The sequence below is a fragment of the Pseudophryne corroboree genome, chromosome 2 (genome assembly GCF_028390025.1).
Source record: "Pseudophryne corroboree isolate aPseCor3 chromosome 2, aPseCor3.hap2, whole genome shotgun sequence".
NCBI classification, from domain to species: Eukaryota; Metazoa; Chordata; class Amphibia; order Anura; family Myobatrachidae; genus Pseudophryne; species Pseudophryne corroboree.
In genome coordinates, this window is record NC_086445.1 from 163,603,720 (window position 1) to 163,617,816 (window position 14,097).

Below are 14,097 nucleotides of genomic sequence, written 5' to 3' on the forward strand. Positions count from 1 at the left end.
TGCACCCTCAGTGACCGAAGTGTGCTGAGGAGCAATGGCGCACAGCTGCAGTGCTGTGCGCTACCTTGGTGAAGACAGGATGTCTTCTGCCGCCGATTTTCCGGACCTCTTCTTGCTTCTGGCTCTGTAAGGGGGCCGGCGGCGCGGCTCTGGGACCGGACTCCATGGCTGGGCCTGTGTTCGATCCCTCTGGAGCTAATGGTGTCCAGTAGCCTAAGAAGCCCAATCCACTCTGCACGCAGGTGAGTTCGCTTCTTCTCCCCTTAGTCCCTCGATGCAGTGAGCCTGTTGCCAGCAGGTCTCACTGAAAATAAAAAACCTAAAACTAAACTTTTCACTAAGCAGCTCAGGAGAGCCCCTAGTGTGCACCCTTCTCGTTCGGGCACAAAAATCTAACTGAGGCTTGGAGGAGGGTCATAGGGGGAGGAGCCAGTGCACACCAGGTAGTCCTAAAGCTTTACTTTTGTGCCCAGTCTCCTGCGGAGCCGCTATTCCCCATGGTCCTTACGGAGTTCCCAGCATCCACTAGGACGTCAGAGAAATAGGGATTTTTGTTTACTTACCGTAAAATCTCTTTCTCTGATTCCATCTGGGGGATGCTGCGATCCCTCCCATATATTTGTCTGGTTTATTGGTTACATTCTGTTTTGTATCTTTAGGCTTGGCTAAACGTTAACTGAGGTGCTTGTTGGTCAGGTTGGAGATGGGAGGGGTTAGAGGGGGGAGGGGTTAGTTTTCTATAGGTTCTGTGCCAAACTCCTTACCCACACACTCTAACCCATTAGTAAGTGTGCAGCGTCCCCCAGATGGAATCAGAGAAAGTGATTTTACAGTAAGTAAACAAAAATCCCTATTTTTCTACTTTGCATTATGTGCTCTTTGGGGCCTAGTTTTTAAAACGGTCATCTTGTCTGACACTGCAGTGCCACTCCTAGATGGTCCAGGTGTTTGTGCCGCACAGCTTAGACATCCAGCCACCTCGATGCAACCTTTTTGCCTAAAAACAATATTGTGAGGTGTTCAGAAAAGACTGGAAATGAACGTTATTGAGGTTAATACTGTAGGATCAAAATTACCCCCAAATTCTGTGATTTTAGCTGTTTTTGTGTTTTTTTCAAAAATCATCCAGATTCAAAAGCAAAACACGAAAGGGTGGTTTTGGCAGAACCAATCCAGATCCAAAAGACGAGCAAGGATCCAGATCCAAAACCAAAACACGAAAAGTGCCCGCCGCACATCTCTAAGATACATTATACTTTATTTTAAAGAACTAATTTCTTAGCAGTCATACTCGGGGCCTCTCACATTAATAGGCACCTTCATATAACATCCTGGTTTATTTAAGTCACACATCTCAATATACAGTCATACCCTGGACGCATCCCCATGATATATTACATTGCAGTCACATCTTGATAATAGAGCTATTTGTTCTTGCATAGGAAGCCTGCAAATTCTAACTACAAGTATATGAAGCGGCTTGTAATTGTTAGTTGAAAACCATTGCAGCTGAGCAGATCTCCAGTATGTAGAGTGCATCCCCACATTCAATACCCTACAGGGATTCAGTATGATATCCCGATGGACGGGATGCCAACAGTCAGAATACCGGCAGCGGCATCCCGACAGCTCCCTAAAAAGCACTCTAACCCTTCCCTGCCCCCTATCCTCCCTTGTGAATGCCTAACACTAACCATCCTGAGTGGTGCCTAATCCTCCCATCCCCGCTGCCTAAACCTAACCCTCCCCGCTTGGTGCCTAACTCTAACCTCCCATCTAAGTGCCTAAACCTAACCCTCCCTCCTCAGTACCTAACCATACCTTTCCCGTCCCTGCACCCTAACCCCCCTCCCTTCCCTACGCGGCAGGACGCAAGAGCATCCCGCTGGAAGAACGACCAGGGATTAAAGCCAAGGGAAGCTACAAGTGATTAAACAATTAAGGGGTTTATTCATGAAGCAGTGAAAAGAGTGGAGAAGTGAGCCTGTGGAGAAGTTGCTTATGGCAACCAATCAGCTGCTCCGTACAACTTTATAGTATACAAATTATAATTGTTATGTCAATAGTGATTGGTTACCATGGGCACCTTTTCCACTGGCTCACTTCTCAACACTTTTCACTGCTTCATGAATAGACCATTTTATCTGTAAACCGACAGGTTCCACCAGATAGCGATCCCTACCTTGTGGCACATGTTGCAACACCCTGGTTATAGTCCTGGATAAACTACTAACCAATCAGCTCCTGTCATTTTTCAAAAACAGCCTGCAATTTTGCAGTTAGGAGCTGATTGGCTGGTACTTTATCTCTCTCCAAGGCTCAGAACATATTCCCAACAAACTGTATTACAATAAAGGACATACAAAAAAAGAAGACACAAAGCGGAAAAAGAGGTTATCACTTATACTTTTATTAGTAAACATTTTTGGTTGCCGCAGCTACTCAGTGGATGATACCAAACGTCACAGAGCTGCTGTACTTCATTCTACTAGAAGAATATCCGCTATGGAGCAGCAACTACCAACACACTGCATATATCTTTTAGTTCTTTACATCATGTTAATTGCATAAATTCTTAACCCAGCTGTACACAAAGGCACCGTGCTTCAAAAAGGGTTAAACGTAGTTCATGTTCAATAAGGCAATAGTATTTTCTTGGTTAAGTGCTAACGGGATTCTATCACTATGTCGTTCTGTCATTCGAATTACTTTTCAAGCCAACATTAAGTATAATTTTTTATTTTTTTTCAAATGTTCTTACTGTATTGGCTCGCATACACACTGATACAGTCAGACTACAACCAGATTTTCCATGGGGGAGCAGATACATTTATTATTCTTGCATGCTGGGTAAATACTGGCTGCTTTAGCATGAAGCCCACAAATGCTGGGCAGCTTTATTTTTACACCGTAACTTATACTTGAGTTTGGACATGCCCCTCTCATATCTATATCTCTCTGCACATTTTATTCCTGACCCACTAGTAATGCAGTTTAGTTTTACCAAGGTGCATAGATACTTGCTCCTTTTTTTGCTTAACTCAAGTCTTGGGGCGAATTCAGGTTGGATTGCAAATCGCGATCCAACTGGAATTTTTGCGGTCAGCCCGCGGGCACATGCATAGCACCCTTACTGCACATGTGCCCGCACTTTCTGGGGGGGGGGGGACGCGCAGAAAATGCGATCACCTCTGGCTGTCAATCAGGCAGAGGCGGTGGCGGGAGGCAACACTCTGTTTCCAGGGAGGAGACTGGGCGTTGTGGGGGTGGAGTGACGTGAACGGTGGGCCACAAATGGGAGCGTGACTGCGGCAGCTGCGTGATGTCACACGCAGCCGCTGCGATGGGTAAGATGGCGCCGGGTCTCCTGCGGTTGCGGCAGGAGGCATCAATAATTTGCTTTGCCCAGCGATGGGCGGACCCCAGCATGCTGCTGATTAGCAGAATTTGCTATCCTTACTGAATTAGCCCCTATATGTGGAAAGCTTTAACCTGATCCCCATCATAAAAGACACCAAGTCAGGTACACCCAGCCTTTATAAAGAAAAAAACTCGATTAACCTGGAATATCAAGGACAGCGTGCTCTATTCCTTGTACTTTGCTCAGAGAGGCAAAAAGAAATAAATTACTGCATAAGAGATGAATTTTTACTGTGTGAAGACTCAATACATACAAAAATATAGCAACCATCATCAACCGCTGTATTGTTACGCAATTACAGTGGACCCGTCAATATTTATTATTTTACATGTATATTATATCATACTTCACTCTCCGGGCATTGATAGCTATGTATCCTCACTTTAAATGGGTTTCCACAGAGAATGTGTGTACGTCAAGCATTGGAGAGCACCCCGTATTCAATTGTATGGGAAGCAGTAACAGTACCAGGATGAGGGAGGTCATGGTAATAGGTCAGTAGTAAAATCTACATTTGAGATACTGTGTATAATCCTGGAAGCTCTAAATCGAAACAGACAAAATATATGGGGCATGGTTGCATAGCAAATCTAAACGCTCTAAAGCTGGGTGCACACTGGGGCACACATTGAAAGATGTAATGAAGGTCGGAGCTACATATCGCTCCTTCCTTCATTACACATGCCACGGATGCTAGTGTCGGCCCGGTTGGCTGTGAGCAAGGTCGACTGGGCGACACCCACATATTGGGCAAACACACTGAGCAGGATGCGTTTAGCATCCCACTGTTTGTGACAGACGCCGAAATCTCAACACCACTCAGGACCCTGGCGCCGGAACAACAGCAGCTGATATCCCTAAGGTAAGTATTGTGGTACCTTTTAGGGTTAAGGCCCAAATAGAGGGGTGGGATAGACATAGGGGAGGGTTGGTAAATATACTTACCCCTTCCAACGTCAGGATCTTCATTGTCGGGATGCCGCTGTTGGTCATGTGACCACCAGCATTCTGACAAGCGGTTTTTCATACTGAACCCCACTGAGCGATATGCCCGATTAGTCATTCCAATTCCGCTGGAAACGTCAAATCGTCCCAATGTTGTGTGTACCCTGCACCAAGCAGAAAGGGGCAAGAGACTGGAAGACGGAAACAGAGTTCTGGATGGCAGGATTTGGAAGGAGTGTATTTTTGATATTGAGCCAGACAAGTGCATAATGGATTTATCTTGTGATTTCTTGCACACTTCGCATTTATCAAAATCAGCACACACGGTCTGCACATGCGTCACATAAAGCGTCCGCAGTGACAAGGAGCTCTATACCAGTTTCATGTCAGGCGGGCTTATTAGCCTTGCGTGAAATGGGCATTTCTGGGGCAGATGCATCTCATGGGAGTGCGCTAGGTGTGTTTAAAGCGGATCTTTTGCACCCACTGCAAGTGTGGTGACTAAATGCAGTGGCGGCATCGGGTGTCACCAATAGTACTCCCACAAAAGCAACGTGGCCATGCAGGAGGCCCCTGATTTTCACACGGAGGGGGTCTGGCCTAGCAGGAAGCCCCCTTGATTACATCACTCTGGAGGCTGCCTAAGAAATGTTGGGCTGCCCCAGAGACTTGTGCCTGCAATGCGGCTCCTTCTCCGTGGCAGCAGCCGGGCGCTGCAAGAGAATGTCACACTGCAGCACCTGGCTCCTGTCACTGTCGGGGTGGCATTTTAGTGTCACCACCTCCAAGGGCGACACCTGGGAGCAACCAGCACCCCCCATGTATTAGCAATTCATATTTGCGGTATATCCCCCAAAACATCCATTTCTGGGGGTTACCCACAAATACGAACTATCTCAAATGTATGTACAGGGGTCCGCAGCAGAGATCTCAGATATACTGTATTCCCATATTTGACCGCATAAGCCGCCCCAATAGGTTTCTATGGAGGCTGCTTTATTGCCGAAGTTACCATACTCCAAAATGCAGAGCATGACCCCGACAGCCGACACCATTGTAGCCTATGGGCTACATTCCGCGGCATTTACTGGGAGATAGCAATGGCCGCCCGCGCATGCATGATCAGCAGACTGCGCATGCGCAGTGGCATCGTGGGGTCCCGAAGAAGTGATCGCTAACATCTAACACATCGCAGGGATGGGTTCCGATTTTCAATACTTTCTAGTGAACAATTTCTTACTGCTGTCAAAAGCCGCAATACGAAATGTTAATTATCAGGTCTAGAATCCGATAAGTAATAAAGATGCCCTGTGTGTTCAGTATAAATGTACTGATTAAATAGAATCTTGCTTAATGGCAAGCCCAGGTCAGATGTGGAAACACAGCAGACCTAAAAAATAATCCCACAGGTGCCGACACCCTAAAGTCAATATGGAATTGTGCCCCTATCTTTATATATGAACTTTGCTGCATTTTGAGGCTCATTTAGGTGTGGTTGTTCTTGCTGCTGCTGTTGCTATCTTTTGCTGTAAGCAAATGGGATAATATGCTAATATGGGCAGAAACTAACCTGATCATAGGGACGCCCACTGCTGTTGCATCATTAATGTCCAACAGCGTATAATTGCCGATACATCGGAACCATCGTCACAAATTGGAACATGTAGCAGAGTCTGAGTGCCTCTGAGGATGCACTGGCTGAGTTGCTCTCCCGGGACGCAGAGGGCTCTCCTGTAGCAAGTGAGATCACAACTGCTAATTTGAACGGCCATGACACACCTGCATTTGTCCGACCACTCCCCGTTACCACCCCCAAACACTGTCATCCTGTCACTCACTTTGCGACTAATTCCTAGTTACGGCCGCTATAGTAATTCACTTTGTGCACACTGCCACTCATACGCATGCACAGTAAGAAAACTTTGGCCAATGTGCTTAAAAGGGGCCTAATTCAGACCTGGTCGCACGCAGGCTATTTTTTGCACTGCTGCGACCAGGTAATCGCCGCCTACAGGGGAGAGGGTAATGCAGTGGTGCGTTCGCTTGTGCAGAGAGCTGCACAAACAAAATGTTTGAGCAGTCTCTGTACAGCTCAAGACTTACTCAGCCGCTGCGATGATCCTTGCTGGAGCAGACGCCAGGATCCCTCCCTGGAAACGGGCAGGCACGCCTGCATTTTCCTGGCCACTCCCAGAAAACCGTGAGTTGACACCCCTGGACGGCCACTTCCTGTCAATCTTTTTGCGTTTGCCGCTGCAAACGCTTTATTCGTTCTTTTCGTCGCTGCTCGGCGACAGCCGTCGCCGGACAGCGGCGCGCCTGCGCATTGCAGCCCGCACGCATGTGCAGTTCAGACCCTGAATGACCCCCAATAGCTGCTTTCCGACAGCACCTGAATGCGCCTCACTGAGCAACGTGTGTGTAAAGTGGGTGTATATGAAACAAAGGTCATGCATTCAACTTGGTCAGTGACTATTTTATCGGCTCGCTCTTCTTCCAGACTGACAGTTAAACTAAAAAAAAAGGAAAGATGACCCCTTCCGCTATGCATAGACTCTATATATATATATATATATATATACACATTGCAGAACGGTTTATGTTGTTTCTACGTATGAAATGTTAATTCAACGATAGATCCCCATTACACTTAAATCCTACAGTTAGCGTAACACAATAAGGCACAATCTATGTAACAGTTCACTGGCCTGTTACCCACTGTGTTATCTGTGCTATTCTCAGCTCACATTGCGAAACTTGTCCAAATAATTTAAATTCCGAGCAGATATCTTATTAAAAATACTGTCTTTTTTTTGTTCTTCACATCAGTCACTTTACACTGAACGGCACAAACGTTAAGAAACCTTCTCTATAGTATATCTCCTTGAGCTAAACATATACTAAGAAACAGGATTAGGAAAAACACTACAGATATAAGCTGTTCTAATCGGATGTCTCACTAGATGAATATTGATACACATACATTATGCTACAGCGAGACTCGGCCAAGTGAAAGATCAGATAAAAAATTCTTCCTCTTCGGTGCTCACGGTCTCAGTCAGATGCTTGGTGATCTCCACAGATTTCTGGTAATGGTTGTCAATGTCTTTCTGTGACTCAGTCACCGAACCAGAACCTGATACACTGGGGAACATGGAGCGGGAAGACCTTCCAGAAACAGAATTAAGTGACTCATATGAAAGCTCACAGAGCTTATTCCTTGAAGCTGATGGGTCATTTTGGGAGTCAGCTTCTCTGCGGGAAGGAAGAGAAGATTCTAAGTCAGCGGACAACCCATCTAGAGGTGAATATGCAGACACAACAGACAGGTCTGAGCTGGATAGCTTCATTCCTGTGTCCACATCAGTCTCTTGAACCCCCTCCAGGTCATCGATGTTGATTCGGCAGTTGCTTCGCCACCCTGGCGTCTGAAACACTTGAGGTTCATGTCTAGAGAAGTGTTGGGGCTCGCTGAAGGGGAAAGATTCACATGATGGGAAAGAGCTCAGAGTTGGCAAGCACAGCAGGGACTTGCTTCGCTGGAACCATTGCGCGGCGGTTCTCTGGGTTGAACGGTAAGTAGTCTCCACATGGATTTGTGGGAAGTCTTGTTGAGAGACACCAAGTCCTGGAAGCTGACCATTGCTCAGGTGCCTCTTCTTCTGGTCACATTTGTTTCTATGGCTGGGAGGAATGCGGCTGAAGATTGGAGTCCCAGCCAGGTTTCTAGATAAATAGCTTTGATGTTTCAAGACTGATTTCCTGGTCAAGCGGTGAACCTGCTATGAAAAAATGATAAACCAAATATTATTTACATTTACTTATATAGCACCAGCATAGTCCACTGCAATCTAAAACACGCGTCCTTCTGATCACTTATCACACTCATAAGACAGAACTTTCTCAGTAACGGGTGTCTTAACCGGTATCTTCTGTTGCTAGTGAGGGTGCAGTAACTGCCTGACAATTTCATTTGAACTATTAGAACCACTCCAGGTACCTGTTATAATATTCATGTGTGGCCTGCAGGAGCTATGTTTTACTACTATCTACTTGAGTATGATTTACATCTGTATATTTCACACCTGAATCAGAATGAAACATATTTTTGGGGGTTCATGCTACTGTTTTCAAAGGCTTAATGTTCCAGCTAAGTCAGAGACAGATGCAATTGCCGTCACGGCTGCGATACCGTATGCAGCATTTCGTGCAAATATGCAAAAGTTGCAGCCTACGGGCGGCGTCTCAGATCCGTTGTTGGTGCACGAAGATGCAACCATCGGACGCACATAGGTGGATCATCGTCCTATGGTTGTGCAGCATGGCCGCAGGAAGACGCTGGACCCATTTTTACCTGCATATGGGACCACTGTTGCAAGCTTTGACGTGCCCCCAGACGGTCACAACACACCTGCATGCGTTACCACTCCCAAAGTCTCCATTATCAATCACTTTCCAAATAAATCCTCACTGCAACCGTCATCACAAGAGCATCGCAACACATGTGCATTGCATCTTATAGACGTGCAGTGGCAGAAACCGCTCCCCTGCGTCCGATGTTGACATCTCTCTCTCTGAATCAGGACCACTGTAAACGCAATTTGTAAGATGCGGACACTGAATGACCCTCTCCAGATGTTGATTGAGATCACCAAACTGTGTGTGCAATGCGTGGCCACTTACAGTAGGTCTAAAACCGGAACCTTCACTTATTTATCACCATTTTATTGCAGGTGTGTCCTGTACGTATGTATTGTGCTAGTCTTTTAACAAGGTGCCCTGTCATAACTTGCACAGCACCTAAAAGCCATCGATGGAGTGTAGGGGCAGCCTGTTTACTGCTCATGTGTGACCAGTGTATGGGCTAATCCTACTGTATCCAATAGCCAGGTAATGCACACAGGGAAGGGAAACGGACGCATCCATATGGTGAAATGGAACCTATCCACTACTTCAATGTAGTTATCACAATATTTCAGATGTAATAATACAAGTGCTCTGGTGCCATTTACATCTCTTCTCGTCTGTTCTGTGAAGCCCTGCGTGGAGTTTTACCTTTCCAGTCACCTTGACAATTACAGCTACAGAAGTTGTTAAGCAACCAGCTGACCTGTATAGAAACAGCTGTCCGTGTTGTGTGCACATTGGAATAGTTTATAAGATTTCCATAGATAAATTGCTCCCTCTAGTGGAATCATCTACTTAAATAAAATGCAATGAGAAAAAAAAAAAAAAAAAAAGATATAAAAAGCATATACAAAAGCCAGAAAGTTGTAATTAAATGTCCCGAAAATCCATTTCAAGTAGAATAAATATATTTGGATGATTCAAGGGCAACTAGTGACACAAAAGACCTCAAAGATATGACCATGTATTCAGCACATTGTATGAAGGTCAACACGTGATCTACACGGAAAGCAGTCACAATGTTGACATTCCGGATATCAACTTGTTTAGAATGTGTTAACATTTTTAGAATGTTGACAGCCAGATTGTTGACAACTGAATTTAGGTTAGGCTGCAATTAGGGTTAGTGTAAGGTTGTCAACATTCATGTCGACATTCTGGAAATATCAGCAATAATAAGAATTTACTTACCGATAATTCTATTTCTCATAGTCCGTAGTGGATGCTGGGGACTCCGAAAGGACCATGGGGAATAGCGGCTCCGCAGGAGACTGGGCACAAAAGTAAAAAGCTTTAGGACTACCTGGTGTGCACTGGTTCCTCCCCCTATGACCCTCCTCCAAGCCTCAGTTAGGATACTGTGCCCGGACGAGCGTACACAATAAGGAAGGATTTTGAATCCCGGGTAAGACTCATACCAGCCACACCAATCACACCGTACAACTTGTGATCTGAACCCAGTTAACAGCATGATAACAGAAGGAGCCTCTGAAAAGATGGCTCACAACAACAATAACCCGATTTTTGTAACAATAACTATGTACAAGTAATGCAGACAATCCGCACTTGGGATGGGCGCCCAGCATCCACTACGGACTATGAGAAATAGAATTATCGGTAAGTAAATTCTTATTTTCTCTAACGTCCTAGTGGATGCTGGGGACTCCGAAAGGACCATGGGGATTATACCAAAGCTCCCAAACGGGCGGGAGAGTGCGGATGACTCTGCAGCACCGAATGAGAGAACTCCAGATCCTCCTCAGCCAGGGTATCAAATTTGTAGAATTTAGCAAACGTGTTTGCCCCTGACCAAGTAGCTGCTCGGCAAAGTTGTAAAGCCGAGACCCCTCGGGCAGCCGCCCAAGATGAGCCCACTTTCCTTGTGGAATGGGCTTTTACAGATTTTGGCTGTGGCAGGCCTGCCACAGAATGTGCAAGCTGAATTGTACTACAAATCCAACGAGCAATAGTCTGCTTAGAAGCAGGAGCACCCAGCTTGTTGGGTGCATACAGGATAAACAGCGAGTCAGATTTTCTGACTCCAGCCGTCCTGGAAACATATATTTTCAGGGCCCTGACTACGTCCAGTAACTTGGAATCCTCCAAGTCCCTAGTAGCCGCAGGCACCACAATAGGCTGGTTTAAGTGAAATGCTGAAACCACCTTAGGGAGAAATTGAGGACGAGTACTCAATTCTGCCCTGTCCGTATGAAAAATTAGGTAAGGGCTTTTATAGGATAAAGCCGCCAATTCTGAAACACGCCTGGCTGAAGCCAGGGCTAACAGCATTACCACTTTCCATGTGAGATATTTTAAGTCCACAGTGGTGAGTGGTTCAAACCAATGTGATTTTAGGAACCCCAAAACTACATTGAGATCCCAAGGTGCCACTGGAGGCACAAAAGGAGGCTGTATATGCAGTACTCCCTTGACAAACGTCTGAACTTCAGGAACAGAAGCTAGTTCTTTTTGGAAGAATATTGACAGGGCCGAAATTTGAACCTTAATGGACCCTAATTTTAGGCCCATAGACAGTCCTGTTTGCAGGAAATGCAGGAATCGACCCAGTTGAAATTCCTCTGTAGGGGCCTTCCTGGCCTCGCACCACGCAACATATTTTCGCCAAATACGGTGATAATGTTGTACGGTCACATCCTTCCTGGCTTTGATCAGGGTAGGGATGACTTCATCCGGAATGCCTTTTTCCTTCAGGATCCGGCGTTCAACCGCCATGCCGTCAAACGCAGCCGCGGTACGTCTTGGAACAGACATGGTCCCTGCTGGAGCAGGTCCTTTCTTAGAGGTAGAGGCCACGGGTCTTCCGTGAGCATCTCTTGAATTTCCGGGTACCAAGTCCTTCTTGGCCAATCCGGAGCCACGAGTATAGTCTTTACTCCTCTCCTTCTTATGATTCTCAGTACTTTTGGTATGAGAGGAAGAGGAGGGAACACATACACTGACTGGTACACCCACGGTGTTACCAGAGCGTCCACAGCTATTGCCTGAGGGTCCCTTGACCTGGCGCAATATCTGTCCAGTTTTTTGTTGAGGCGGGACGCCATCATGTCCACCTTTGGTTTTTCCCAACGGTTCACAATCATGTGGAAGACTTCTGGGTGAAGTCCCCACTCCCCCGGGTGAAGATCGTGTCTGCTGAGGAAGTCTGCTTCCCATTTGTCCACTCCCGGAATGAACACTGCTGACAGTGCTATCACATGATTTTCCGCCCAGCGAAGAATCCTTGCCACTTCCGTCATTGCCCTCCTGCTTCTTGTGCCGCCCTGTCTGTTTACGTGGGCGACTGCCGTGATGTTGTCCGACTGGATCAACACCGGCTGACCCTGAAGCAGAGGTCTTGCCTGACTTAGGGCATTGTAAATGGCCCTGAGTTCCAGGATATTTATGTGAAGTGACGTTTCCATGCTTGACCACAAGCCCTGGAAATTTCTTCCCTGTGTGACTGCTCCCCAGCCCCTCAGGCTGGCATCCGTGGTCACCAGGACCCAATCCTGAATGCCGAATCTGCGGCCCTCTAGGAGATGAGCACTCTGTAACCACCACAGGAGAGACACCCTTGTCCTTGGAGACAGGGTTATCCGCTGATGCATTTGAAGATGCGATCCGGACCATTTGTCCAGCAGATCCCACTGAAAAGTTCTTGCGTGGAATCTGCCGAATGGAATCGCTTCGTAAGAAGCCACCATCTTTCCCAGGACCCTTGTGCATTGATGTACTGACACTTGGCCTGGTCTTAGGAGGTTCCTGACTAGGTCGGATAACTCCCTGGCTTTCTCTTCCGGGAGAAACACCTTTTTCTGTACTGTGTCCAGAATCATTCCTAGGAACAGCAGACGTGTCGTCGGAATCAGCTGCGATTTTGGAATATTTAGAATCCATCCGTGCTGTCGTAGTACTACTTGAGATAGTGCTACTCCGACCTCTAACTGTTCTCTGGACCTTGCCCTTATCAGGAGATCGTCCAAGTAAGGGATAATTAAGACGCCTTTTCTTCGAAGAAGAATCATCATTTCGGCCATTACCTTGGTAAAGACCCGGGGTGCCGTGGACAATCCAAACGGCAGCGTCTGAAACTGATAGTGACAGTTCTGTACCACAAACCTGAGGTACCCTTGGTGAGAAGGGCAAATTGGGACATGGAGGTAAGCATCCTTGATGTCCAGAGACACCATATAGTCCCCTTCTTCCAGGTTCGCTATCACTGCTCTGAGTGACTCCATCTTGAACTTGAACCTTTTTATGTAAGTGTTCAAGGATTTCAGATTTAAAATGGGTCTCACCGAGCCGTCCGGCTTCGGTACCACAAACAGCGTGGAATAATACCCCTTTCCCTGTTGTAGGAGGGGTACCTTGATTATCACTTGCTGGGAATACAGCTTGTGAATGGCTTCCAATACCGCCTCCCTGTCGGGGGGAGACGTTGATAAAGCAGACTTCAGGAACCGGCGAGGGGGAGACGTCTCGAATTCCAAATTGTACCCCTGAGATACTACCTGCAGGATCCAGGGGTCCACTTGCGAGTGAGCCCACTGCGCGCTGAAATTCTTGAGACGGGCCCCCACCGTCTTGCCTGAGTCCGCTTGTAAGGCCCCAGCGTCATGCTGAGGACTTGGCAGAAGCGGGGGAGAGCTTCTGTTCGTGGGAAGAGGCTGTCTGCTGCAGTCTTTTTCCCCTTCCTCTGCCCCGGGGCAGATATGAGTGGCCTTTTGCCCGCTTGCCCTTATGGGGACGAAAGGACTGAGCCTGAAAAGACGGTATCTTTTTCTGCTGTGAGGTGACTTGGGGTAAAAAGGTGGATTTCCCAGCCGTTGCCGTGGCCACCAGGTCCGATAGACCGACCCCAAATAACTCCTCCCCTTTATACGGCAATACTTCCATATGCCGTTTGGAATCCGCATCACCTGACCACTGTCGCGTCCATAACCCTCTTCTGGCAGAAATGGACATCGCACTTACTCTTGATGCCAGAGTGCAAATATCCCTCTGTGCATCACGCATATATAGAAATGCATCCTTTAAATGCTCTATAGTCAATAATATATTGTCCCTGTCCAGGGTATCAATATTTTCAGTCAGGGAATCCGACCAAGCCACCCCAGCACTGCACATCCAGGCTGAGGCGATTGCTGGTCGCAGTATAATACCAGTATGTGTGTATATACTTTTTAGGATATTTTCCAGCTTCCTATCAGCTGGTTCCTTGAGGGCGGCCGTATCAGGAGACGGTAACGCCACTTGTTTTGATAAGCGTGTGAGCGCCTTATCCACTCTAGGGGGTGTTTCCCAACGCGTCCTAACCTCTGGCG

General features: G+C 46.9%; 1 protein-coding gene across 3 annotated transcripts in view; it reads right to left on the minus strand.

Annotated features, from left to right (window-relative positions):
• Positions 1 to 2,390: 2,390 nt before the first annotated feature.
• The window catches only part of FAM124A (family with sequence similarity 124 member A), a 399,378-nt gene continuing 387,671 nt past the window's right edge, over positions 2,391 to 14,097 (minus strand). For 2 of the 3 annotated variants that reach the window (XM_063951961.1, XM_063951959.1), the window contains exon 4: positions 2,391 to 8,148. In XM_063951961.1, coding sequence (XP_063808031.1) covers positions 7,384 to 8,148 — 765 coding nt within the window. In that variant the 3' untranslated portion in view covers positions 2,391 to 7,383. The remainder of the gene's footprint in view (positions 8,149 to 14,097) is intronic. The other variant, XM_063951960.1, reaches the window with a different exon arrangement.